General features: G+C 53.1%; 1 protein-coding gene across 1 annotated transcript in view; it reads left to right on the forward strand.

Annotated features, from left to right (window-relative positions):
- The window catches only part of NUP210 (nucleoporin 210), a 106249-nt gene that overhangs the window by 65687 nt on the left and 13160 nt on the right, over positions 1-27402 (forward strand). The window contains exons 17-30 of the mRNA XM_054480320.2: positions 2728-2920; positions 3175-3281; positions 4647-4751; positions 4851-4952; positions 13488-13616; positions 14667-14794; positions 14907-15042; positions 16492-16554; positions 16757-16936; positions 18865-18945; positions 19863-19994; positions 21169-21327; positions 24388-24479; positions 26134-26308. Coding sequence (XP_054336295.1) covers positions 2728-2920; positions 3175-3281; positions 4647-4751; positions 4851-4952; positions 13488-13616; positions 14667-14794; positions 14907-15042; positions 16492-16554; positions 16757-16936; positions 18865-18945; positions 19863-19994; positions 21169-21327; positions 24388-24479; positions 26134-26308 — 1782 coding nt within the window. The remainder of the gene's footprint in view (positions 1-2727; positions 2921-3174; positions 3282-4646; positions 4752-4850; positions 4953-13487; positions 13617-14666; positions 14795-14906; positions 15043-16491; positions 16555-16756; positions 16937-18864; positions 18946-19862; positions 19995-21168; positions 21328-24387; positions 24480-26133; positions 26309-27402) is intronic.

Raw genomic sequence — 27402 nt, forward strand, 5'->3', positions numbered from 1 at the left:
AAATATGATGGCTGCAGAGCTTGACTCTGATTTGGCTTTGCACATCATAGATGTCTCCAGAAAATAATGGACCTCAAACATGGAGTAGCTGTGTGATCCATCAGTGCTCAGGTTCCTGAGCCACCAGCCAGCCATTCAGGCGTGACCCTGGCAATTTAGAGCTTCATTAGGGAACTTTTGTTTTTCTTTTTTTTGAGACAGAGTCTCGCTCTGTCGCCCAGGCTGGAGTGCAGTGGCGCAATCTCGGCTCACTGCAACCTCCACCTCCCAGGTTCAAGTGATTCTCCTGCCTCAGCCTCCTGAGTAGCTGGGATTACAGGCATGCGCCACCACGCCCAGCTAATTTTTATATTTTTAGTAGAGACAGGGTTTCACCATATTGGTCAGGCTGGTCTCGAACTCCTGACTTCGTGATCTGCCCACCTTGGCCTCCCAAAGTGCTGGGATTACAGGCGTGAGCCACCATGCCTGGCCAGTCATTAGGGAACTTTGAAAAAGATATATCCCTGCAGTGGAGCCTGGGTGCAGGATCAAGGTAATTTTGTACTCTCCAACTTCAGAGGCTACCCAAGATGTGTTTGCAGATTAAATTATTGGTGAGGCGAGACACCAGAATGGAATTGACTGATCACAATGACAAGGTAGAGCCAGGCTCAGCCTGACCCTGGCCCTCTGAGCAGGTCCTCTAGCGTGTGGCTCGCTCACTGTGGGTGGTCACCAGTTGCATGGGACTAATTAAGGGCTTGAATGGGGCTGCCCCCAGATGAGACACCAGAGATTGGACACACTGAGTCAGGGGAGGTCCTTGGGCTCTACAATCAGGCCAGCTGAGTTCCACCCCTAAACCTGTGTGACCTTGGACAAGTCATTTAACATTTAACGTCCCTGGACCTCAGCCTCCCTGTTTGTAATATGGGGCTTATGTTGTTGCCTCAAATGGGCCAGTTAGCTTGCCCATGTGCTTGGCCAGTGTCAATTTCCTTCCCTGGAGGAGCATTGGTTTTCCAGCCAGGATTGCATCTGGGGGAGCCATGGAGCACCTAGGATAGGTCCCTACAGCCCCTGCCCAAAGTCCTGGCTTCTATATTATGAATAATGATGAGACCTTTGCATGCCTGCTGATGGTGCTGGCCTACTCGGAGCAGGGCGTGGATTAAGAATTTGTAGCCTGCTTGAATCAAGTGTTCTCTTGGGGCAAGAGAGCTAGAAGGAGTTGGGAGGAGCCTCATGGTGCAGGTGGGGTGTTTTGTGACTGTATCGGTCAGGCAGGCGGGGCCTGGCCAGGCTGCCACGGCAAACAAGCCCACATCCCGTAGCTTCACATGGCACAAGCTCACCTCTTGCCCATGCTACGTGAGCCTCTCTAGTTGGCTGGGAGACCTGCTTTGTATCATTATGATCTTCATTCCAAGACATGGGCTGTGGAGCAGCCACCATGTTGATCATGGCAGGTGCCACTGTGGAGAGAAAGGGAATGTGGCAGGTCGGGATCTGGCAGTGAAGCTTCCCCCTAGTCCCATTTCACTGGCCAGAGCAAGTGCCTCAGTCACTTCTAACCAGAGAGTGAGAGAAGGGTAGTTCTTCCTGTAGGACCCCCCTCTCCCCGAATGAAAAACTACCCCTGTTTGTGAATGATGCTCATGGCTGCCCCCTTTCCTACCTGAATGTAGGAAGGCTCTAAAATGACCTTGCAGTCCCCATATTTAAATCCCTCAGTTGTGTTTTGTGTGTCATAGCTGGAGAAACTGAGGCTCAGGGAGTTCATAACTTGCCTGGGCACTGGGAGGTGGAGCTGGGGCTCAGTCCAAGTTGTGGGGTCAGAGACACTTGGCCTCTGCTTTGTGGCCCTGCCCGCATTACCCCCATGCTATGAGGCCAGAGAAGGAAGGGATAGCCCACAGGAAAGAGGCTTGATTCAGCTGGTTTCTAAGGGGAGAGTCTGCTCAGGGAGCTAGAGATCACGCCAGAGTGGTGGGAATCCAGGATTTGGACCTGCAGCCTGGAGCTCCCATCCCGAACCTCCTTGGATGAGCTCCTTTCCCTGCCTGGGTCTGTGCTTCCTTCACATGGGGATGACCCCTTCCACCTTCCTGGGACATTTAAGGATTAGGCGAGTATTCCACTTTGAAAAGAGCTGTACAAACCCAGTGGCTCTGGGACATCTTAGGCATTGAAATCTGCATTCCTGTGAAACCACTAGTGGGGCCATCCTAGAGGCACTGACATGTGCCTGGGTGGCGGATGGCAATCATTTGGGAAGGTGAGGGCAGAGGGGAAGGAGAGCAGCCTGCCCACAGTAGTAGGTCAGGGTGGGGGTTCCCAGCTTCAGCACTGTTGACATTTGGGGCCAGATAGTTCCTATGGGGGGCTGTCCTGTGTATCATAGGGTGTTTAGCAGCATCATGGACCTCTCCCGACTAGATGCCAGTGGCAACCCCCTGACTCATCAGTAGGGACAGCCAGAAATGCCTCCAGTGTTGCTGAAGGCCCCCTAGTGGTTCTCATTCCATTGAGAGCTGTGGTCTGGAGCCAGAGGCCAGCTTGGACAGGGCCATGGGGGGACCTAGTGGGTGGCAATAGTGAGGATTGCTTTCTGGCACATCCCATTCTCTCACCAGCACCCCCAAGAGCCCACAGGGCAGCTGCTGGCCTCAGAGTGCACTGCGTGGTCAGTGTCCAGGTCCAGTCCTGGGGGTGACCACAGCGTCTGACCTGTGTTCCCTGCAGGTCCCAGTGTCCAGCCACCGCAACCCCCTGCTGGACCTGGCTGCTTACGACCAGGAGGGCCGCCGGTTCGACAACTTCAGCTCTCTGAGCATCCAGTGGGAGTCCACCAGGCCACTGTTGGCCAGCATCGAGCCTGAGCTGCCCATGCAGCTGGTGTCCCAGGACGATGAGAGTGGCCAAAAGAAGCTGCATGGTGAGCTGGGCGCAAGCCCGATGGCCCAGGCAGGAGAACAGAGACCAGACAGGAAGCCTGCCAAGGTGGGCCAGTGCCTGTGGGAGCTTAGTTATCTGTGCTTAGGTCCTGTTAACTCTTACAATCCACATAGTTTCAACACACACAGTTGTCTGTTTTCAGATTCGAAACCGCAAATCAGAAGGAGGGAGGGGCTGCTTCAGGGGTGGTGATGGGCAGACATCCAGCAGTGGCTTCCCTCTTCCTGGTCTCAGGTTTGCAGGCCATTTTGGTTCATGAGGCATCAGGAACCACAGCCATCACTGCCACTGCCACTGGCTACCAGGAGTCCCACCTCAGCTCTGCCAGAACAAAGCAGCCGGTATCTCCCAGGGCCCAGTGGTGGGTGGGCTATGGGTAGCGGGGCAAGCCTCCTACTTCTGCTTAAATTCCACTGGGTATCACAGTGTCCTGAGTCACTGTCTGCTTGACCACCACTCCCCCACCCCAGCCTCTTGGAGGCCCCAGGAGAGGCACTGCTATTAATAGTAGGGGACCAATAGGTACATCGGAGGTGGGAATGGGAAGGGCTTCTCAAGAATAGCCCTTCCTGGATGACAGCCACCTCATGGGGGGTACAGCCACAAGGAAACTTAGGTCTTGAATAAGGTGGAGACAGCAAGTACAGGCTGGAAGAAGAAGGTGGGACTGTATTCCCAGGGTCCCTAAATGCCAGGATGAGGCACTTCTATTGTCCTCCTGGGAGCAAACTTTGAAAGAGGCTGGGGCCCCATGAGAGCAGCACTGGGGAGGCTGGCCTGGAGGGAGGTGGTCACTGAAGGGGCACACCTGTGCCTGTCCCTGATGGCTCAGTCCTCACTGGCACCAGGAGTCCCTTGATTGGGAGTGGGGAGCGTCATGGCCTCCTGCCTGATGCCTGAGCACCCTGACATGTTCCCCTCAGGACTTTGCACTTCCTCTCTCTGCCCCGATGTCCCCCCACCCCCCATTGCTGAGTCACTCAGGCTTCCTCACCTTGCAGTCTCTGTTCCCCTGAGAGCTGCTCTCCCTCGCAGACACCTTCGTTGTCCTTGTCACCCACACTGCACACCTTCCTGTCATTGACTCACTCTTGCTCTTCCATCTGTGCATTGGAGTCGCCTCTCCCTGCGGGCAGTTGCTGCACCCTGAGTGCCTGGCACACCTGTGGCCCTGAGGAGGTGCTCAAACACGTGACCTCCTGGGGGCCTCAGATCTGGGTGGCTTCCTTGTGTGACACATGGCAGGAAGCAGAGCTCAGTGGGTCATGTGCCACCCTGGGGGATGAGGGCTGTCATTGTCCTCTCCTGAGCCAGCCTTGGCCACTCTTCCAGGGGACCCTCTCCCGATGCCTGGCCTGGCCGGCGGCCACACACTCTGAAGCTGACCCTTTGCTGTGAGGTCCTACAAGGCAGGGTGTGTGTGTGAGTTGCCCACCACTGGGGCCTGGTGGGTTGGGGTGGCGTCTTCTAAGCTGGATTGCTGCTAACCCCCTCCTCAGTCTGGAGTGGAGGAGCCAGCAACTCATTCCACCCCAGGAGGCTGAAGGGAGGCCTCAAAGGGTCTGTGGCCATTCTGCTGAGCTCAGGAGCACCAGGGGCTTGTGGCCAGGAGCAAGGCCAGGCCCTAGGGCCTTTGAGCCTGTTCTTCCTGAGGGGCAGCCTAATCATGTCCTCCTGGATCTGATGGCCTTGCCCTTGCCCTTCAGCATGACCCTCTGGTGCCTCTGTCGGCCTCCATAGAGCTCATCCTGGTGGAGGACGTGAGGGTGAGCCCAGAAGAGGTGACCATCTACAACCACCCTGGCATCCAGGTACAGTCCTTGCCCTGCCACCTTCCTGGGCAAGACCCACGGGGGGACTCCTCGCCCTCTGACATGCGGCCCAACCCTCCCTGCATCTGCCTCCTGCAGGCGGAGCTCCGCATCAGGGAAGGCTCAGGTTACTTCTTCCTCAACACCAGCACCGCAGATGTTGTCAAGGTGGCCTACCAGGAGGCCAGGGGTGTCGCCATGGTAAGCTTGGGCCATCGGTCCCCACTGTTGGTTTTCATTCCTTATCTGGGCTGTTGTGTGGTTAACTGATTGATTATTTTGAAAGCTAGTACTTGGCTTACACTCAGAATCCTAGAACTTTGGGAGGTCGAGGCAGGAAGATCACTTGAGCCCAGGAGTTCAAGACCAGCCTGGACAATATAGTGAGACCCCCCATCTCCACAAAAAAAATAAAAGAAAAATCAAAAAATTAGCTGGGCATGGTAGCACAGGCCTGTGGTCCCAGCTACACAAGAACCTGAGGCAGGAGGATTGCTTGAGCCCAGGAGATTGAGGGGTGCATTGAGCAGTGGTCATGCTCCAGCCTGGGCAACAGACCTGGGTGAGAAACCCAGACCCTGTCTCCAAAAAAAAAAAACAAAAAAGCTAGCACTTAATCACGTCAGCTATAATTAGCAAGGTCTTTAGATTCTCTGATTCATTCTACAACTTTAATCATTCTCATGAAACCTTTGTGATTTGTATTCCCTGTCCACAAACTGTTAGTTACCTAATGGTTTCCTTTCAATCAATCCTTTAAGATTAAAATATTATTCCATAAGGAGCACTGTAACAGCCATAAAGAGAATTGCTTTTAAAAGATGTCTCACCTTTCTCTGTTTTTCCTGTGTTTCTCTCTTGACCCTTTCCCTACTCTTGCAAGCATTGGCTTTAGCTGTGCTCATGGCATGGAAGAATTTAATGTTCTGCTTTTATTATGTTATTTTAAGTTTTTATGTTTTTTCATGTTGCTAATGTAAGCTGGCAGTCCATCTTCAAGTTTGCTAATGCTTTCTTTTGCCAGTTTAAATCTACTCTTGTGCCCTTCTAGTGAATTTTTCATTTCAGCTATTATACTTTTCAACTTAAGAATTTCTGGCCGGGTACGGTGGCTCACACCTGTAATGCCAGCACTTTGGGAGGCCGAGGCGGGTGGATCACGAGGTCAGGAGATCGAGACCATCCTGGCTAACACGGTGAAACCCCGTCTCTACTAAATATACAAAAAAAAAAATTAGCCAGGCGTAGTGGCGGGCACCTGTATTCCCAGCTACTCGGGAGGCTGAGGCAGGAGAATGGCGTGAACCCAGCGGGCGGAGCTTGCAGTGAGCCGAGATCGTGCCACTGCACTCCAGCCTGGGCGAAGGGGCGAGACTGCGTCTCAAAAAAAAAAAAAAAAAGAATTTCTATTTTTTTTCCTCTAACTTTTACTTCTTTCTTGATATTCTCTGTTTGATATGAGATTGTTATCAAATCTTCCTTTACTCCCTTCATCGTTGTTTGGTTGGAAGGCTTTGCCTGGTGAATCTGATCTCTGGTAGCCCTCACAGACAGTTTCTGTCATCTGGCTTTTTTCTGGAATACAGGTCATGTTTTCTTGTTTTGTTTTGTTTTTTCATGTCCTATAATTGTTGGAAACTGGACATTTTAGGTAATGTATTGTAGAAACTCTGCGTACTGATTCCCCATCCCCACGCTGGAGCTTGTTATTATTATTTGCCTGTTTACTTCTTTAGTGACTGGCCTTGTTATTTTGCTGAAGACACAAAGACACACGCGCACACACACACAAACACACAAGCTGTGTTATGTTGCTGAACACACACACACACAGGCTGTGCTGTTTTGCTGAAAACATACCCACCCACACACACTTTTCCCTAGTGAGAAGTCTCTGATATTGTTCTTAGGGGATAACACCTTGGTATGTCCTTTGTCACTCTGGGATGACTGTGGCCTTTGCAGGGCTTTTTTTGGCTGTCTTTCACTGACCACTCAACTGTTGAGCTCCACTAATTGAGGCTGATTGCTCCACTGTCTTCAGTAATTCCCTGGGGCACACATTCCTACACAACTCAGTCCAATCCTATTCAGGATCCTTTGAAGGGACCCTTTCCCTAGAAGATGTTTAAGGTTTGTTCTGACCCCAGGAAAGCTCTTCCTAGCTCTCTCTTTTTCCATTTCTCTCTGGCAAACTTGCCAGCCTCCAGTGTAGCCCACACCTCCCAGGCTCTCTGTCGCCTCCCAGTTGCCTTTCAGCACAACCTCCACTGTTTTGGAGAGTGTGCTTAGGCTTGGACTCCTCCGAGCTCTGTTGCACATGAAGTCAGTCCCTTCAGGAGCAACTCACACCTGTTTTCTGGGTGCATTTAGTTGCTGTGCACCAGCTGCTTTCCCAGGCAAACTCTCTGAGCCAGAGCTATGGTGCTGGGCACAGTGGTGCATCTCTCTCTGGTGATACCTGCACGTTAGGAGCTGGTCCCTTGGTGAGTGGGGCAGCAGCTCCAGTGTTCCTTGGCTGGCCTCTCTTAGCAGGGAACCCCACCCCATGAGCCAGGGAAGGGCAGCCGGGCCCCAGTATTCTCACGGGTGCTGCGCCCAAGGCAGAGCCTCCATCCCACAAATGGGGTCTGGGTGGAAGATGAGAGCCCCCACCTCTGAGCCCACTTTCCTGGGACTCAGTCTCAGCAAGCTGTAGCTGGGGGCATGATAAGAAAAGAAAAGCTGACATCCTGCCCCTCCTAGGAAACGAATCCCCTGAACGAGAGCTGGGGGTAAGGGGGTCCTGTGATCTTGGAGGAACCAGTCTGGAGCGGAGCCCCGCTCACTGGGGTGGGAGGTCAGGCAGGACGGGCATCTTATTTCACACACCACAGGCCCTTGTTCTTCCCAGATGTTAGCAGTTTTCTCCAATAAACACTTCATCATTTGCTGTGTGCCCTTGGAATCATCCCAGAGATATTAAACGGCTGTGTGTGTGTTTCCTGGGGAAGTCTGTGGCCTCCTTACACTGTCCTGCAGAACTGGCACCTCCGGCTGGTTTTTGATGTGTGGGGGTGTGGGCCTGTGAGGCAAGAGCTTCTGATTTTCAAGAGAAAATAGAGATCTCTATTTTTGTGTGAAACACCCCCTGTTTAATAATTTTTTTAATTCAGTTTTTTTGTTTGGTGTTTGGGGTATTTTCGAAAACCTTCCTTCAATGTTTGATGTTGGTCTCCAGCTGTCTTGCAGAGAGGATGTTTTCTCAGTGCTGTGTCTTGGGGAGGGGGAGGGAGTCCCGCTGTTCCTGTTCTTCTCAGAGGCAGACTCTTGGATGGCAGGACGCCCTCAGCACCTGGGAACACGCTTGTGGTTGGAGGACATTGGAGGAGGCGAGGAGCCTGAGACCACAGGCAGTGTCCCCTAAGCATTCTTATCCCCTCATAGAAGAAAGAACAATTCCCCAGCTCTTCCTTCAGCCATGCGAGTGAGGAGAACCTTACATCTTAATTCTGACTGCTTGACATATGCCTTGTTTTGTTTACTTTTAGAAATTAATAAAAACTTCCCCATTACCAAGAAGAGGGGAGTTCCAAGTTAGGGAAAAATGTGTACAGTGCCAGTGAAACCGGGGCACCCTCTCATTCACATTTACCTTGCACCTGTCGTTTTGTGCAAGCTCTGAGGGTGGACTTGTGACCAGAGGGAGACCTTTTCTCCAAGAACAAGAGTTCCTAGAGGTTGGTGATGGACTAGGCTGCCGCTGTAGGTAGTGAGCTCCCTGTCTCTGGAGGCATTTGAGCAGAAGCTGCGACACTTGTCTGAAAGACTCAAGGTGGGATTCCAGCATGGGAGTCAAGTCTCTCCAGGAGACCTTTAAACTCCTCTTGAATCCTAAAATGCTGCGATTCTAGGGGTGCCTCTGCAGTTCTGTTTTACAGGTGGCTACAGGGGAGCTCTGGCACTCTCTTTCTGGATTGTGGAGTGGCCGCTGGCCTGGTTGAGTGGCACAGAGTGCCCATTGCAGGCAGGACCTGGGACAAGTCTCCACTATGGCAAGCAGCAGCCCGTGCCACAGGCCCTGTGAACTGCTCTGCTCCAGAAGTTTCCTTCCATGGAGGCGCCCTGCCTACTGGGGTCTCCACCTCCCTTCATTTCAGGCTTGTGCCAAAGACCCTCGCAGCTCCAATCAGGCCCTGGTTCCTCTGGTCTCTTCTGAAGCCTGCAGGAGGAATTTTCCAGGGAGTATTGACGTCAGCAGCAGGTCCTGGTTGCTTCAGAAACACTTGCAGGCGGCTGTTTCCGAGGGATGTCTACACGTGGCTGTGGCTTTTTCCAGCTGCTGAGCAGCAGCACAGATAGACAAGCCCCCGGTGCTCCCCAGTTAGCTCACAGAAAGGGTTTATTTCCTTCCTGTTGATACATATTCAGCACACAAGGATGGCTTGCGGGCATCTGTGGCTTTGGAGTGTCTCTGGGGGGCTCTCTGGGGCTCACGCAGCAGGGGTCCTGTGGAGGTTTTTATCCCCACACGATGGGCATGGACTGTGCAGGGCTGTGATGAATTTTGCTCACACAGCCCCAGAACGCTCTGTAAGGGCCTTTATTTTGTTTTCGGCTGATTTGCACATAGGAGTGTTTATCCGATTTAAGCCTAGGGTTTCCTTCTTTTCAACGATTCTTTACATTTCAATCAAGTCCTCCAGGTGGAACCCATGAGATGACCAAAGCAGGGGAAGGAGCCTGCTGGGCACTTTACATTTCCCATTAACTCGTGCACTCAGAGACGCTAGAGTGCTTATCGTGTGCCAGGTGCTGTGCTAAGCACTGCGGATTCAGGAGGGAATGAAGCCGGGGGGCCCAGCTCCTGTGAGCTGCGGCTGTGTCTCTCCATCTCCTGGGTCCTATGAGCTGCGGCTGCATCTCTCCATCTCCTGGGTCCTGTGAGGCGCAGCCAGTCATGGGGCCATTGTTCAGGTGAGGATGCGTGTCCAGGATGACTGGGGAGTGGGTGGCAACTGCAGGGCCTGAAGTCAAGTGCATCCTCTTTCTCCCTGAGACTGATCTGTGGACAGTGGTGCACATCCCCAGTCCTCGCCCATGGGAAGGTCACAGGGCTGGCCGGGTCCCTGTGTGAAGTTTCATCCAGCGCCCAGGTCAGGGCCCCACTCAGTGCCTGTGATTTTCGTGTGAGCTTAGGTCCTTCCTTGCTGGCCTTGAGGGCAGGTAATCAGGGGCACACTCGCTTGACACTTTCCGGCCCATCACGTGACGTTGACAAGCAGCCTGCAGGAAATGGAAGCCGATGGCTCCAGTGACATTCAAAAATAGCTGCAAGGTCCCTTATCCCCTGCAGTCGCCACCTGTCAGGGAACAAATCTGAAATGTGATCAGAGCTCCAGGAAGTGGGGACCAAGATGATGTGGGCAGAGCCTTGGGGCCTGGCAAGCTCCGAGGTATTTGACAGTTTCAGCCCCCACATGCGCAGAGCTGCCTCTGGCTGCACTCAGCATCTTAATGAGCAATGACACATTTGTCATCTCTGACTTGACAGAACTTTCCTCTTGGCTCGGTGTTTCCCAGTGTTCTCAGGTGACACCTTCAACACTCAGAAATTAAAATTCATTCTGGGCATGGGTCACCACTACCTCTTTCCCCTCGCAAACGTTCTCCCGTGTGTCAATCAGGAAGCAGGTGTGTCCAGAACACACGGAGAAGCTGTGTGGTGTGAGCCGCATGCACGGTGTAGTTAGGAGTGAGTGCAGGGTCTCACTCTGCCACCAGCTAGCAGCCAAGCGCCCTCCATTACCCAAGCCTCCAGAGTGGCCTGGTGGGCACCCCCTTACAGCATTGCTGTGGGGTGCATTTAGCTGCTGTGCACCAGCCTGAGGGGCAGGCCACGCTTCGAGGACTCCAGAGATGGTAGCTGGATGCCCATCCCCTGGGAAATCGAGTGGAAGAGCAATTGATTTCCCCACTGCCATTTTATGTCTTTGTTTAAAATGTGCAAGATGGTTCTTTTAAAGGAGAAAAAAAGAGAGAAAAAGCCCTTCCCTGCATTGCCCTGCGTGGGCTCCGCAGTCGGTGCACTATGGAATTTCTTCATATTGTGAAGGACCTGCCCACTCCTGACAGCAGTAACTATAGTAGGAGTTTCAGGTTGGAGCCTTAAATTGGGTTCTCAAAGAAAGCTGTCATTACTCTCTGTAATTTTTCAATGAGTTTTCTTTGAGAGAAATGTAATAACCTGGAATCAATCAGCCCCAGCAAAAGCAGAAACCTGGTGGCTCCTGGACCCTGCTCCTCAGCCAATACTTGACACCAGGCTCATGTGGCGATGGCTCCAGTCACAAAGCTATTGTTTTGTAGTATAAGCATGACGTCCACTCCGGGATCTTTATTCATCTACCGTAAGTCATTGTGTGGAATAACCCAGGCATGCTTTGTCTGTATTGATGTACCCATCATTACACGGGTGGTGTGTGCAGCTTGGGTAGCTCGTTGATCCTCTGTGCTCCCAGCCAGCTGTGGGCTTGGGCCCTTCTCAGCTAGGCCTTTGCTTTTGTCCACTCTCCCTCCTCCCCAGCCCTGCAGTTCCGTTCTGGCTACAGGAGGCCTCCAGCCCCATTCCCCTGGGAAGTGGAGAGTCGGGGGAGGAGCCTAAATTGGGGGTTAGGGTATTTGGTTCTATCCCCAGCTCTGCCTTTTCAAAGTCATATCCCTGTCCCATCATCTGGGCCTCAGTTAACTCATTTGCACATTGAATTGGTTGGACCAGAATCAGCACTTTCCAAATAAGTGAAGGTCCATGAGGGTTGCAGGTGATTTTCAGAATTTCCAAGTCTTAACAAAGCTGGTTTTACTCTGTAAAGCTGAGCAGGCTGGAGCACCAGGTTCCATGACCTTATCCAGAATTACTCAGAGCAGTGGCCCTGGATCTTCATCCAATCAAGATGTGCTCATAGGAGGCTAGGCTGTACCAGATGCTGGGCTGAGTCCTGAGGGCATGTGAGTGCTAGGGACAGCCTGGAGGGGAAGGCCAAGTGCACTGTGGGTCCCATCAACATTGATGGCACCCGGCAGGCCCAGCCCCCAGAAGAGGGAGAAGAGGTGCTGGAGGAGCTGACGTGGATGAGGGAAGACTGTTCTGAGGAAGGACGCTGGACCTGGGCCTGAAGGATGACTTGGAGCCAGCAGGTGGAGGCTGGGGAAAGAGTCCAGGTCTTTAAGGTGGGCTGCGAGGCCCGGAGGCAGGCAGGCAGCAGCAAGCTGTCTGTATGAGTGGGAGAGAAGGCCTGCGTGGCTGGAGCATAAGTGTAGTGGGGGAGTGTGATGTGCGTGGAATCTGGAGTGGAGGCAGGGGCCAGGCCACACCAGGTTTTACAGGGCGTGCTAAGGCTTTGAGCTCATTCTCAGAGCGCTGGGCAGCTGTTGAAGGGTTGATGTTGGCTGTGATGTGATCCTATTTGGTTGTCACCTTTGGGTCAGAAATTTTGTTTTTTTTTAAATTTTTTAAATTTTGTTTGTAGCTTCTTGATATTGAAACTCTAGCTTTGCAAACCCTGAAGTGCTTACTTTAAAACCCCTTGCTCCCCGCCCCAAGAATATGAGACCACAAAGAGCAAGTAACAAAGCCAGGCCCAGATAGAGGAGTGGGGCAGCCGGCTGGACTCGCCTCATGGCCTGTCCCTGCTTGCCCAGCTCCAAGACCACCTGAGTGAAATATGCACCTAAGCAGTAAGACAAGCTGTGTGAATTCCATCATAAACAGATATGTTACTTGTGTGAATGCCCATCTTCTGCAGCATGAGAGGGTGATTGTGATGCACTTTCTTAGGGGAGAGAGTCTTAAAGGTAGAATCCCTAAAAGTGGGTAGAGAGAAAAGGATTAAAAGGTGGGCTCTTGCCTTGAGCCCAGGAGTTTGAGGTTGTAGTGAGCTGTGATCCCATCACTGCACTCCAGTCTTGGGGACAGAGTGAGACTCTGTCTCTAAAAATAATAAATAAAATAAATAAATGTTAAAAGGGTCTTTGGCAGTGAAAAGGCTGGAAAAAAACTAGCTCTGATTTGTTCATTCACTCACAACACCTTGGCAGTCACTGCTTCACACAGAGCTGGGGATGTGATGAGACACAAAGATGAGCGAGATGCACATAGCTCACACTGGAGTGGCCTTGCAGGCCACTCCCAGGCTCTGTGGTTCCGTCAGTCTGATTGGGACTTCCTGTGCAAGCTGCCGTTGGAAAGCATCTGCCTCGTTTTCTGCCAGCCCCTGACTTGCGGTTTCACAGAAGACCCCACGGGGTGCTTCTCTAGCACCAGGGCTGCAGCAGTAGGTGGCCAGCTCAGGATGTGGCATCCTGGGACTGCATCCTCACTCTGCCCTCAAGTTGGTGCATGTCCCAAGGCTGCTGACTGGCCTCCTTGGAGCAACTTCCATTTTCTTCTCTTTGTAAAATGTGCAAGTGGAGATCAATGCTCTGTGAGATCCAGCCTGGCACTAATGTGTTATATCCCAAGCCAATCTCCTGGCCAGCAGTGGGGCTCATGACGAGAGGTGGGCAGGGCACTACTTGGGGTAGGATTTCCCTTGTCCACTGCTTCCCAGTGCTGGCCTGGCGGGCTCTGCCACTGGCATCCCATGAGGTGATAGGCTGGTGCTGAGGGCAAGGCACTCCTCATGGACCTGAGCAGAGGGGGGCCCTGCAGCTGCATAACCCACCACCCACCCCTCCACCTCTGCCCCAACCTTGCAGGTGCACCCTTTGCTCCCGGGCTCATCCACCATCATGATCCATGACTTGTGCCTCGTCTTCCCGGCCCCAGCCAAGGCTGTCGTTTACGTATCGGACATTCAGGAGCTGTACATCCGTGTGGTTGACAAGGTCAGTGGAAGCTTCATGACAGGGCACCCTCGGCTGACCTGCAAGAACTGGGAGGGAGGGAACTGTGGGAGGAATGTTCCGCATGGCCTTTGCTTTTGCTCCTGGGGTCTGCATCCCTTCCCCTGTGAGCTTGCAGAGCTGTCTCCCATCTCCTTCACTACATGTGGAGGATTCAGAGTCCCTTCAGTAAAGGACTTCTTCATCCCAGGTGACATCCCCATGAGGCTTGGCAGTAAATCCTGCTGTCTCTAAATTAGCCATGACCTGGGAATTCATGTCTTCTGGCTGGTGTAGGTTATTAATCAACCAGGCACATGCCCTGCTGAGCATGTATTTTCTTCCCAGAATATAGGTTTTGGGTTCTCTGGGGTTTCAGTGGCAAATGAGTACAACTCACCCATGCCAAGCGCCATTGCAAAAAGAGACAAGGAATAGATCTCAGTTTATCTTTCACACTGATACGGAATTTTTATTACTCCAGATATCTGAGGTGACTAAAGCTGGGCTTCAGAGGGTTGCGGTCAGGTTACTCAGTGGATAGAAGGGCTGGTAATTAAAAGGGGAGTGTTCATGCGGCTTAGGCTCCTTAAGAAGCTAATATGCTCTACCCAGCCTCACATACTCCTCCTATAATCTCATTTCCACTGCTGTTTGCTAATCATCTGTTTCTTCACTGTGTATTTCTGATTCTCATTTCCTAAAGTTCTTACTGTATTATACACTGCCAGGTGTGAGCTGTTCAGTCAGTGAGCATTTATTGAGCTCCTACTGGATGCTGCTGTTCTAAGTGGTGTCTCATCTCCCCAATTAGTGTATTAGTTACTTAAGAGTAGAATGTGGAATTTATGCCTCTAAGTATCCCCAAGCTCCCCCTCATCGATTTTCATTTGCTGACTGGCTGATAGTCCAGAAGTCAACCTGGGTGATTCTCCTGATTCCCAGGTCTGTGGGTTGAGGTTGGTGATGCTATCTCAGAAAGTCATGGGGCACCATAGATGGTAGGATTGGTCTTTTGGAGGCCGCCCCTGAACCTCTGTCCCCATGATGCAGGTGGAGATTGGGAAGACAGTGAAGGCATATGTCCGCGTGCTGGACTTGCACAAGAAGCCATTCCTGGCCAAATACTTCCCCTTCATGGACCTGAAGCTCCGAGCAGCCTCCCCGATCATTACATTGGTGTGAGTTCTCCTAGGGGTCAGAGGAGGGCACCTCAGAGACAGTGCTGACCCCGGCTGCAGCCTTTCCCACGGGGTGGTCTTGGAGAAGTCCCAGCCCTTCCCTCTGTTTCAGGGCCCTCGATGAAGCCCTTGACAACTACACTATCACATTCCTCATCCGCGGCGTGGCCATTGGCCAGACCAGTCTAACTGCAAGTGTGACCAATAAAGCTGGACAGAGAATCAACTCAGCCCCACAACAGATTGAAGTAAGACAGGTTCTTCCCACACCATGTGGGATCAGCCCAGTGCTGGGGGTTGGGAGTATCTTTATAGTACAGTCCAGGAAGCTACTGTAGAGAAGCCATATAAAAATCTGTGTCCTACAATGTCCTCTCATCAAAAGGCAGCTGTTACTAGCTCTAGGGATCTGGGAGGCAGCAAAGTTAGACTGGCAGAACCGAAGGGAGGGGGCCAAGTGACTTGACTTTTCCTCTGTGACATGGGGGATTGTATGGCTCAGAGAAGGGGTGTACCTGGTCACATGGCAAGGGGACACACCAGGACCATTCCCAGAAAGCACTGACTGGGTGGAAGTTTAGACAGATGCTGACTCATGTGTAGAAGAACTCCTTAACCATTAGTCCTGAGCCTTTAGAACAGGCACTTCAAGGGCAGTGGGCACCTGTCACAGGGGCTGCGTGAGCAGAGGTGTCATAAAGGGAACTCCTGAAGTAGGTGATTCCTGGATGAGGGGAGCTTTGAGGTCCCCACACCGGCTCAGTGTGTGGTATGGGGCTGTCTCGGGGCATTAGGTTATGACAGGAGCCCCACTGCAGCCACAGGCCATGGCAGTTGTGGCCCAGGCATCATTTTAAGTCTATTCACAGCAGCAGCATTAAACCAACCCTGCCAGCATCCACCCTGCGTCTGAGCCACGCAGGGGCTGGTGAGCATCATTAATCTGTGATCCGAAGCAGGTGGGTGCCATCTGTGTCTCTAGATGGAGGTGCACCTTTCTTCTTCTGGTGATGAGAAATTTGTTTCTGCCCATCAATAGCACAGCTGCAGAGACTGATACTCCCACACATGTAGCACCCTGGCCACCTCCTGCGTTCACTCACCTACTCTTGCCAGGCAGGCACTTGTAGGGGTCGCAGGAGGAGCAGGTGGGGGCTTCACCTGCTGCACAGAGTGGCACCGACATCCCTGGTCTCCTCCCAGGCTAATCCGGAGGGCGTGCTAGAATAGCAACCTCTGGGGGTCTGGGTGTTCCCATATCGGCAGGGCTGTTCTGTGGGGCCACCTCTGGCTCCACAGGCCAGGTGGCTGGGGCTGTACATTGCTAATGTGTCCCCAAGCGCTGCTGACATTGCTGCTTAGTGACCACACACTGAGAACCGCTGCTCTAAGGGGATGGCTCAACTGCATAAAAGCCATCCCTCCAAGAGGACGGCCCAGCTTTTGGGTTTTAACATCTAGGGAAAGTGAAACAGTCACAAACAGAAGAACACACCCCAGAGAACCAGGGAGCCTCGGCCAATGGCTGGGAGACAGCCCCCAGCATTGGCCCAGGACCCTGGGCCCTCTGGTCACTGCTCAGAGAGGGGCGATGTCCATGCCCCACGTTTTCCTCTCATGAAACGTAGTGTGTGAGTTATGCTTGGTGCCATGGGCTTGGGGCACAGTAGTCCTTTCTCTCCTGTGTCTCCCAACAGGTCTTTCCCCCATTCCGGCTGATGCCCAGGAAGGTGACACTGCTTATCGGGGCCACGATGCAGGTGAGAGCCAAGAGGCCACGTCCTGCTCCAGCCCCAGTGCAGGCCACCACCCGGTTCCGGGCACGCCGCCTCTGGCCCTGCATGCAGTGACTGGGAGAAGAAGGCAGAAGCTGCCTGCACTGGGGCCCTGGCTCTCTGAGTGGGAGGTGCGGGCTGCCTGGCATGACGGGCACTGACACACCGCTGTTTCCTCCCCGCTCAGGTCACCTCCGAGGGCGGCCCCCAGCCTCAGTCCAACATCCTTTTCTCCATCAGCAATGAGAGCGTTGCGCTGGTGAGCGCTGCCGGGCTGGTACAAGGCCTCGCCATCGGGAACGGCACTGTGTCTGGGCTCGTGCAGGCAGTGGATGCAGAGACCGGCAAGGTGGTCATCATCTCTCAGGTAACAGGCGTGCTATTGGAGACTGGGCAGCTGTGCCTGGGACATAAGCCTCTTTACTGTGTTTGAGTTCTACCTCTGAGGACCACCCCTCTCCAAGGGTGCTGCTTCTGCCCCCTGGGTCTGCAGTCCCTGCAGGGACCCTGGTGCAGGACAGCCCTGCCAATATGGAAGCACCCAGACCCCCAGAGGTTGTTCTTCTCCAGGCTGAGTCTCCCAGTCCTTCCAGCTGCTCCTTATGGGACAGGGTGTTCAGCAACCCCCGGCCCCAAAGGGCCCTTCCAGTGGAGGTGAGGGCAGGCGCTGCTCTGAGCACTTTGCCTTCATCTCCTTGAGTCCTCTCAAGGCTCGGGGCTAAAATCAGGGTCTTTGCATTCTCCCTGACCTCCTTTGCCAGCAGTGACTTGCAGAAGCATCTCGGAAGGCTGCTTTGGGGTTCCACTCACAGCTGCACCAGAAACCTGGTCTGTAAGAAGAGCCTTCTGTGATGTGTAATGCAACTGTGGACAGAAACCTGTTTCAGAGTCAGTCATATCATTCCTCATGAGAACTAGGTCCCCTGGAAGCAGTCTGTGCAGTCTTGAGTTCAGAGCCTGTAAACACAGCACCCCGGAAGCTGGCAAGTGCACCGCCCTAGAGGGGGTGCAGGGAAGTGCTTGTTCTCGGAGGCTGACTTTGATCTGTCATTGAGTTCATTGATTTACTCCTTTTCCCAGTGTGTGTCAATTATGAAGACAAAGAGAAAGCCTTGGGGATGTAAAAACTTGTCCTGGGGATGGGATAGGGTTCAGATGGGCTTCCTGGAGCGTGACATTCAGGACCACAGGAGACCCTGTTTTTTTTTTTCTCTAAAAAGGAGTGCAGCCTCAGGAGCTGGCTGATTTTTCTCCTGAGGGCGTAGGTAAAGGGCAGCTGGCTAGAAATTCAGCAAGAGGGGCACAGGGCCCTGCATATTCCTTTTCTTTGTGGTCTAACCTTGCTGGGCACCCTCCCTTCTAGGTCCCCCATCTGGCGGGTTGGGAAGGTGCTGGGGAAAGGCCCTGGTGGTCCTTGGCAGGTGGAGGGGTGCACCACGAGCCCTATCTGAAAGGCATGTTCTGAGCCCAGGCAGGCAGGGGCTTCACCTGCGGCCCCTTGTTCATGCCTGGAATGTGATTCTGGTCAGATGCTTCCAGTTCCGTCTGTCCAATCCAGATCACACAACCAGCACTCCAAGGCTGTGGGGTAGGCCAGGACTAGTAGGAGGAGACTGAGCAGAAAGATGAGTGAAAGGAGGGGTATGGGTGCTTATCAAGCACTTACTGTGTGCCAGGCATTAGCCCAAGTCATGAGCCTCAGAAGATGGGCTCAGCATGAGCACGTCAAAGAGTCTAAGGGTTTTAATAGTCTCAGTTCAGCATGACTCAGCAGCACTGAGAAGAAGCCTGGAAGAAGCCAGGAGAGTTAGTCTTTGGCCAGATTAATAGGAGTGTGGAGTTCAGAATGAAGGAGGTTATAAGTTCTGATCAGACTCTACAGGGCTCCTGCATTTGTCCCTGTACCCTGCTCAGTCAGAGACAGGCTGGATTTGGGGTTGGGAGGGCCTGGAGACCTGTTGCTTGAGGGCAGCCAGGCCTAAGGAAGATCAGGCACCAGTCCCCGGCCCCAGGTCTGCAGTGCTGACCTGGAACAGCTGGATCAGACAGGGCAGCAGCCTCAGGGGACTGGGCTGGGACCTGTGGGACCTTGGGAGAGGCAGTGGCTGGCCCATGAGGGACGAGCCGCCCACAAAGCCAGGCCTCCCTCGGCAGAGGAGCACCGTGCTGGTCATCCTGAGGGGCCTTCTCGCCACAGACTCTGAGCCGCAGCCTCCTTCCCTTGAGAGGTCCCTTCCTGAAACATCCCTGGCCAGCACTGCATCCCCACACCTAAGTGCCACCCTCTTTCCCTAGGACCTCGTGCAGGTGGAGGTGCTGCTGCTACGGGCCGTGAGGATCCGCGCCCCCATCATGCGGATGAGGACGGGCACCCAGGTGAGGGGACCTCCTGGGCTCTGAATCCTGGTTCCCGAAGAGCCACTGCTGGAACCCTGTCCTCGAGTTAGAGTGCTTCTCCACCTCCTCCATCTGCCTGGCCCGGGTATCTAGGGCCCGCTTCCCACCTGTCCCCACCCAGGGAGACACCCTCCATTGCTCTCTGGTAGCCACTGACGAAGGCCTGCTTCCTGCTGGCCTGTCACCTTCCCACATCTGGAATAGCACCAGGTGCCTAACAGGAGCACAGTGACCATAGCACTTACTCCACTCCGTGCTGTCTTGGACATTAATCCATTTGGTGTTCATAGCAGCCCTGGGAGGCTGGTGTCAGAACCATCTTCATGTCGCAGATGAGCAAATGAACACACAGAAAGCTTAAGACCCGTGCCCAGGGCCACACAGCTAGGAAGTGGCAGCACTGGGAGTGGACTGGGCAGCCTGGCACGACACCTGCTGTGGCCTTTTGCCGTCTTGCCTCCACCTGTGCCCTCAAGCCGACTCAGCAAATAGAGACTAAAGGAGCCGGTGACCCCACCCACGCATGCCCTGTGAGCAGGGACCCCAGCTAGATTAGGAGAGAGGGGCCCGGAGGAACCAGCACTGTGGGGCAGCACGAGCTGTGCTGCTGGGGGACCCATGGCCTCCTAGAGCTCCAGGGACTCCTTCCGGAAATGAGTCTCTTGGCCATGGAGAGGCGCAACCTGCTGCAGGGGAGGGACAGTGTGGGGAAAACAGTCCCACCTCTGGTTTGCTCGTTTGATATTTCATCAAAATTCCCAAACCTGTGCTGTGCTCTTCTCTAGTTGGGGAGGAATTGGGTTCATCTCCCACTGCTTGAAGGAGGCAGCAAAGCTTCTGGGGGCATTCCCAGTGCTGGGAGCTACTGCTCACTGGGCCTGACTTCTCCCCTGCAGATGCCCATCTATGTCACCGGCATCACCAACCACCAGAACCCTTTCTCCTTTGGCAATGCCGTGCCAGGCCTGACCTTCCACTGGTCTGTCACCAAGCGGGACGTCCTGGACCTCCGAGGGCGGCACCACGAGGTAGGTAACCACCCCACCCAGAGCTCACCTCCCACCCCTGTCCCAGGCCAGCACCCTGACGGGCAGGGAGGGTTCCCACCACATTGTCTCAGAGGAAGTCCCCACCCTCACACCTAGAGAGGCCCTCCCACTTTCTTCCCTCTCCCGAGGCTCATCGGGACTCCCTTCTCCCAAATGCTAAACACACAGACGGGGTAAGTAGGTGCCTCTCCTAACAGAAGTGGCTGTGTGAGGAAGTCACAAAAGTCCTGGGAGGTCAGAGTCTGCAGCTTCTTACCATTTTCTGAGATGATGCCTAGCAGCCCTCGGTTTCTCCTGGTTCATCCCAGAGGCCAAACTCCCCTTCCCTTAGCCCAGCGAGGGGCCCTGGCTTCTCCTGAGATGTCAGAGCTGGAAGATGCCAGGGAGACTACTAAGTCTCTCTGTGTTAACTGAGGCCAGAAACGGGAAGGGACTTGCCCAGGGTTGCCCAGCAAGCCAGTGGGGAAATGGTACTGGGCACCAGCCCCTGTGACTCTAGGCTCAAGCCCAGGTGGGCCTTGGACACATAGGACCCAAGTGGAGGGTGGCTTGAAAGGTCGCTCCATGCCTGATTCAGGGACAGTGGGGATGGAGGCCTGGAAAGAGACCCAGGCCCAGGGATGGGATTTCCTAAAGGCTGCCTGAAGCTTGTCTAGTGTAGGACGAATGCCCCCCCACTTCACCCAGTGGGAACAGGGTCCTGTCTCTGGTGCCTGGGGGCTCCCCCAGGTTGCTCCCATGGAACACAAGCAGTGAGACTTATTAACAGATATACCAAAACAGAACAGTCTGCAGGGACACACTGCAAAACCCAGCATCGCTCTGGGTGACCTAGAAGCACTGAAGTCTGAGGGACATCCTGTCGTGAAGGCCCCTGGCTTATGTGGGTGGGCCCAGTATTTTCCAAATGCATCTGTGCATGTTGTGCGATGCAGGCAGGGCAGGACCCGGGCACCCATGCTGGGGAAGCCGGGTCTGCACAGCTCTGGGGTTAGCAGACCCAACCCAGGCAGGAAGGCAGGGCCCTTGAAAACAGGCCAACAGCTACCAGGACCGGAGGGCTGGGGGGTCTGGGGCTACTGTCTGGCTCTGCCTTTTTGAGGACACAGGGACTTGGGCCTTACCCCTGAAAACGTGTTTGATGTCTTCCCAGGCGTCGATCCGACTCCCATCACAGTACAACTTTGCCATGAACGTGCTCGGCCGGGTGAAAGGCCGGACCGGGCTGAGGGTGGTTGTCAAGGCTGTGGACCCCACGTCGGGGCAGCTGTATGGCCTGGCCAGAGAACTCTCGGATGAGATCCAAGTCCAGGTAGGAGGCAGGTGGACAGGCCACAGGGAAGTGGGAGAGGAAGTGCCAGCTGCCCAATCCTCCTTCGGGGCCACATGTTGCATGGGCAGGGGCTGAGAGACCTGAGAAGCTCTCAGTCCGTGGGGATGACAGTGGTCCATCGCAGTGGGGTAAGCATCCGGGTGTGACTGGTGCTATGGGAGCCCAGAGGTGGGGCCAAGCAAAGGCTTCACAGAGGAGTAATGTTTCAGGATGGGAGGGACTGGCAAAGGCCTGGAGGTGGGAACTCACTTGATGTGTGGCCAAAAGAGCAAAGAATTCTGAGCTTGGGGCTCACTGTGTCTGAGTGGCCGATAATTTAATCATTTGTGTTTATTTAACACACATAGAGCACCCAACAGAGGCTGGGGCACCCTTGCACGTTTTTCAGTATTGCTGCCTCCAGTCCTCAGGTGAAGCCTGCGGGGCAGTGGCTGCAGGGGCTGCCAACTGCTGATGCCCCTGAGGCGGGGAGGGTCAAGGTCACAGGGTAAGTTGGGGGTGGCCTCAAGAGGCCTGAGGACTGTGCCCTGTCTGCATTTGGAAAACAGCCTGAGAGAGGGAGGCGCTTTGTTCAGAGCCAGGGGGTCAGGACTGCGTCTAGCGGTTCTCCTGCCTGGGGTGCAGCCCTGGGTCTGTATCCAGCCTGTCCCTGCTACTTATAGGATGGGCTCTGGGCGAGTTCCTGCCCCTCTGGGCCCCTCTGCAAGGTGGGTAGTTAGCAAGTTGGCTCTGAAGAGCATTTTTGTCTTCAAGGGCCTTGTTCTGCTCCTCTGGGCCTCGGTAACCCTTGGGTGCTCCTAAGCTGTAAAGAAAAACAAAAAATGTTCCCTATATGTCCCAAGAAAAGAAACAGTTTCTAGTCCCCGCCTCAAGAAGAAATAAACTATATCTAACCCAAGCACCTCCCTGATCAGGGGCAAAGAAGCAAACTTTTCAAGAAAGAAACACCCACAAAAAAACCCCCACCGATTTGCCAACCCCTCACCCCTGCCTGCACATGCACACACACACAACACACATGCACACACGACACACATACATAGAGACACATACATACAACACAGAGGTACACATGCACGTCCCCACACTCACCAAATGCATGTTCTTTGTTAAAAGGAAGTAAGTCCTGGAGTCTATCATGGAATTAAAGGCAGGGTTTTGCAGCTTCCAAATTCTGTAACCTCAGTTGGGTCACTTGGCAGCTCTGTGCCTCTGTTTCCCTATCTGACAGCAGGTGGAGTTTGAGTAAATCAGAAACTAGAGAATCTGGATCCAGCCTACAAACGTGTTTTATTTGGCTCACTCAGGCCTTTGAGACAGCTTGTTGTCATGTAAAGATAGGAAGATTCTATGTAAAAATCTAAGATGCAGCATGTCCTAAAGATATGGTGTCTGCCACAGCAAAATCAGCAGGCGATGAGAAGCAACCTTGACTCCATTAGAGCTGCACTCTCCAGTTTGCCACAGGTCCCGCCACTCCCTGTTGTCTCCCTGACAATGAGATCAAGTATCAGTTGCCATTTACCTTGGTGCTTGTGCTGTTGCTTTTCTTATAGTTAACAGGAAAGTGGGAAATCTCTTACAACTCCCCCTCCATCTAAAGAGAGAAAATAGGAATGCATGGTTTAAAAAAAAATAGGAGGAATCCTATTTATGAATGTATTTACCGGGCAGTAAGTGTGTCCAAGTCAGACTCAGTGAGGTGGCTTCCGTGTGGATGCCGGAAGGGGGCATCCGAGTCAGCCTCATCTCACCTGACACCAAAACACCACCCAGCTCCCAAAGGCTGTTTCTCACCATTTGGGAAGTGTTGCTTCTCCTGTCACCTCATATGGAGCCCACAACTCTCAAGACAGGCATGGAGAGGACGTTAGTTGTGGACCATGTTACACACAAGGAAATCTAGGCTTACGTGGACAGAGCACAGAGGAGCTGGGAGGGATGGAATCAGGCCATCTTCCTCTTGGAGAATCACTCGTCAGATCCGATGATATTGGCCATGGCCCAGGGCTCAGGCCCGAGGGGTGTCCACCTGGTCTGATCAGAGGCCAGTGGGGAGCTCAGGGCACAGCTTTACCTGCCAGCGAGTGACTGCCCCTGAGCCAGGCTGGGAGGCCAAGGAGGCAGCAGCCCTGAGGGGCCTGAGAGAGGGGACTTACACAGGTGGTGGACACATCTGAAGTCTTGCAGAGAAGGGGCCTGGAGTTCCCAGGTAAGTGCTGTCACCACAGGCTCGGGGAGCCACCAGGGCCTTGGAGCACCTGGGCGTCCCAGGATCAGATCTGAGCCAACCTCATGAGGCTGATCATTTGCCGAACTGAGCTCCTCACCAGGCCCCTGTGTGTGTCTATGTGGATCCTGCAAGAACATGGCCAGAGCCAGCCAGAGGGGCCTGGGAGGTGGAACGGGGTTGTTCTGAAACAGTGGCAGTGAGGAGCAGGATGTCTTTGTGAGAGAAAGGAGCAGTTCAGTGGCGTCTTGTCCAGGCTCAGTCCTGGCACAGTTATCCTGAGCAGACCCTGGTGCTGGAGTTGTGTGTGCTGCCCTCCGTGCTCACATCCTGGCAGCTAAAGTTCTCCCTCACTGGGCACGAAGGGAGAGGCCTGTGTTTCCAGGCTCCTTGAAGGAGCTCCCATTAGGCTACACAAATGTGAGCCTGCCTACCTTTTCTCATCATATCTTTGGCCGTGTGTGTGTGTGTGAGATAGGGTCTTGCTCTGTTGCTCAGACTGAGTGCAAGCCTCAGCCTCCCAAGTAGCTGGGACTACAGTTGCACACTCCATGCCTGGCTAATTTTTAAAATTATTTTGTAGAGACTGGGGGTTTGCTGTGTTGCCTTGGCTGAACTACTGCACCCGGCCACACCTTTGGCCTCTTAAAGGTCAGCCCTTCACATCATGTCACCAGTGACCTGACAGAGAAAGCCGCTTTTCTCCTCTCTGGCCCCTCCTCGGCTCTTGCTGCTAGAAGAGAAGCCAACATCTGGCTTGGATGTGACTCCAGTGCCCCATCGGAAGTGAAACTTGCCCTCTCTTGCAGGTGTTTGAGAAGCTGCAGCTGCTCAACCCTGAAATAGAAGCAGAACAAATATTAATGTCGCCCAACTCATATATAAAGCTGCAGACAAACAGGTACGTGAGTCAGCTCTTGTTTCCAGCAAAGTTGTGCGGCTGTGCTTGCATCCAACAGCTCATGTGTCAACACTGTCAGGAGCCATTGGTGCTTTCAGGGAGGTTTTCTCCTGCTGTGCTTGGAATGGGTGAGGCCTCTGCCTGCTCCTTCTCTTTTCTGTGGTGCTCCTCTGCTTCTTGAAATCACTTCTCACTGGGGTCTCTTTTTCCTCCTTGTAGCCTAGAAACATTTTTATGTGAGGTACTAAAATTCAGTCTTTAAAAGGGAAAAAAAACCCAGCTTAGAAGTGTTGTGTTTCAAGACTTGCCACTCAGAGTGTAGCCCATGAGCCAGAAGCATCAGCATCACTGGGAAGAGGAGATGCAGCTCTCAAGCCCCACCCCAGACCTGCCCAGGGAGAAGCTGCACCCTAGGGAGATCCCCAGGCGAGGGGGCCACACAGTAACGCTTGGGAAAAGCTGTTTAAAGCTCTTCTGCAAACATAATTCCTACCTTTGATTCCAAGGGGATGCCTTTCGTAAGAGTGGCTTGCATTTGAATGGCAGTTGCCAAGCGGGAGACTCCACGGGCCACAGGACACTTACATGTTGCATGAAACACATACATGTTTTCATTCAGCCAAAAGTAACAAAGTGCCAGGCTCCGTGCTGGGCTCCAGGAACACAGATATGGGTGACATAGGGTGCCCCGGAGGAGGGTAGCAGGAGAAGGCTATTAAAAAGCAAGGTGTAATATTCAAACCAGAGCCCAAAGAAGGGTGCTGTCCATGGGGATTTAGGGGAGGCATGTCCCAGATGGAGATTCTCGGGCTGGAGTTCTTGAAGGATGAATAAGAGTTCCCCAGGTTAAGAGGAAGGGGTTGGTGGGGGAAGAATGTTTAGGCAGAGGCAATAACATTTGCTCCTAGTCATCTATAGGGCTGTGGAAGAGACAGAGATGATGGAAACTAGCCCTGGGAGCTGGAGGCCTTTGTTTCCTGGGTTTATTATATTAATAAATATGTAAAAGGGTAAAAGATACGGCATAATTTGCTTCCTACCCAGTGCATAGTATCAGTAGTTTGCTAACAGTTTTCTTGGCGGGTAGCCTGTTTTTATCCTGTTGACAGTCCTTAGAAATAGGACAAGGCAGGACCATTACGCACCTTTTACCATGTAAGAAGTCAACGCTGAGAGAAGAGGGGACATAATGTGCACACAGCTGGTGGCAGGACATGTTGGGACCGGCTTTGGATTCTGTCCGACTCAAAGCCCCATCCTCCACTATGCCAGGCTGCCTTGCTTCAGTAAATTGAGAACAATTTGCTGCAGAGATGATATTTTACAGTAAATGTCCCATGGAGCTGATGAAAGAAACTGCCCTCACAGTCTCTCCCTCCCTGCTGGCCGACCCACGGCAGGCACTGCTCTGGGAAGAGTGAGAAGCCACACTTTGCTCGGAACCATTGGATTTCTGAATTACTTTTCCGTGGGTGACTGATGAAGCCTCAGACAACTGATGGCACGTGGTCCTGAGGTCCGTGAGGCCAAGATTGGGCCTTTTTTTCCTTCCAGGACCATGAGGAGCCTCAGACTCTTAGATCTCCTGGCATTGTATCCAGGCCCACTCCCACTGCTGCCATCTACAAAAACAGCTCTGTTTTGTTTTCCAAAGGGATGGTGCAGCCTCTCTGAGCTACCGCGTCCTGGATGGACCCGAAAAGGTTCCAGTTGTGCATGTTGATGAGAAAGGCTTTCTAGCATCAGGGTCTATGATCGGGACATCCACCATTGAAGTGATTGCACAAGAGCCCTTTGGGGCCAACCAAACCATCATTGTTGCTGTAAAGGTAGGATTGCATTCTTCTCCTTTTTGGAGTAATGAAAGCAATAGCACTGAGGTAATATGCCTCTCAGGCGTAAAAGTGAATATATTCACCTTCCAGCTGAGAAACTGTAGACAAGCATTTAAGAGTAACTCAGGGGCAAAGGTCCTAGGCAGATAAAAAGCTGCAGCATCTTCTGGTCATCAGAGCCGAAGATCCTTGGGAGATCATTGATTCCAAGAACTTCATTTCATAGATGAGGCCCAGCGAGGTCCATGATTGGCGTAAGGTTACAGAGCTGGGACTGGCACCACAGCTTCCTGACTGGAGTGCCGGTGCTCCACCCACCGTGCCTGGCCACTGACGTTATCACCACCCATGGTGGAGCTCCTGTTCTGGGCCAGCCCAGTGTCTGGAACATGGTCTGTTCTTAAGAGCATTGAATGTTGTGCTCGGTACCTGCCATACAAGTCGTGACATCCAGTGCATGACATCCACTGTGGTTTTGAGAATGAGGTGGCCCATTTTCCAGACGAGACTGAGGCTCAGAGTGAGAGTGACTTGCTCAAGCTTGCATGGGAATTGAGAGATGGGATCTGTCTGGTTTGGGCTGTGTCCTTCTGCCATATCATGGCACTGCCCTCTGCCATTCTTTGTTCCTTAGGGGTGGGACCTTCTCCATCAGCATCCCTGGGTCAGGTCCTGGGGTTTTGCTGAATGGAATTTTCTTTCCATGTCTCATCATCACCACTTGCTGAACCCTGGATGACAGAAGACACACACTCACTTAAATCTTTAGACTCTGCCTGGGTCACAGACCTCTTTCATTAATGCACATCTTTTTGTTTCAAAGTGGGTGCCTGGCAGCAAATCCCCCGCTCTAGTTTTTGGTGAGTGAAAGTGACTGACTGCTCATCCTATTTCAACAAATATGTACTGAGCACTAGATGTATACCAGACACTGCACCACTGAACTTTGTCAAAGAAATTCAGACCTGTGGAGCACTAGCTTTTGAGCCAGGGTAGATTTTCACCTGGACTCAGAGAAACAAGGGCTGCTGTTTATGGAGCTCTGATTCTTGGGCTCCAGAAATCCCCATTTCTCTCATTCCCCTGGT

This window comes from Pongo pygmaeus, chromosome 2, assembly GCF_028885625.2.
Source record: "Pongo pygmaeus isolate AG05252 chromosome 2, NHGRI_mPonPyg2-v2.0_pri, whole genome shotgun sequence".
Lineage (NCBI taxonomy): Eukaryota > Metazoa > Chordata > Mammalia > Primates > Hominidae > Pongo > Pongo pygmaeus.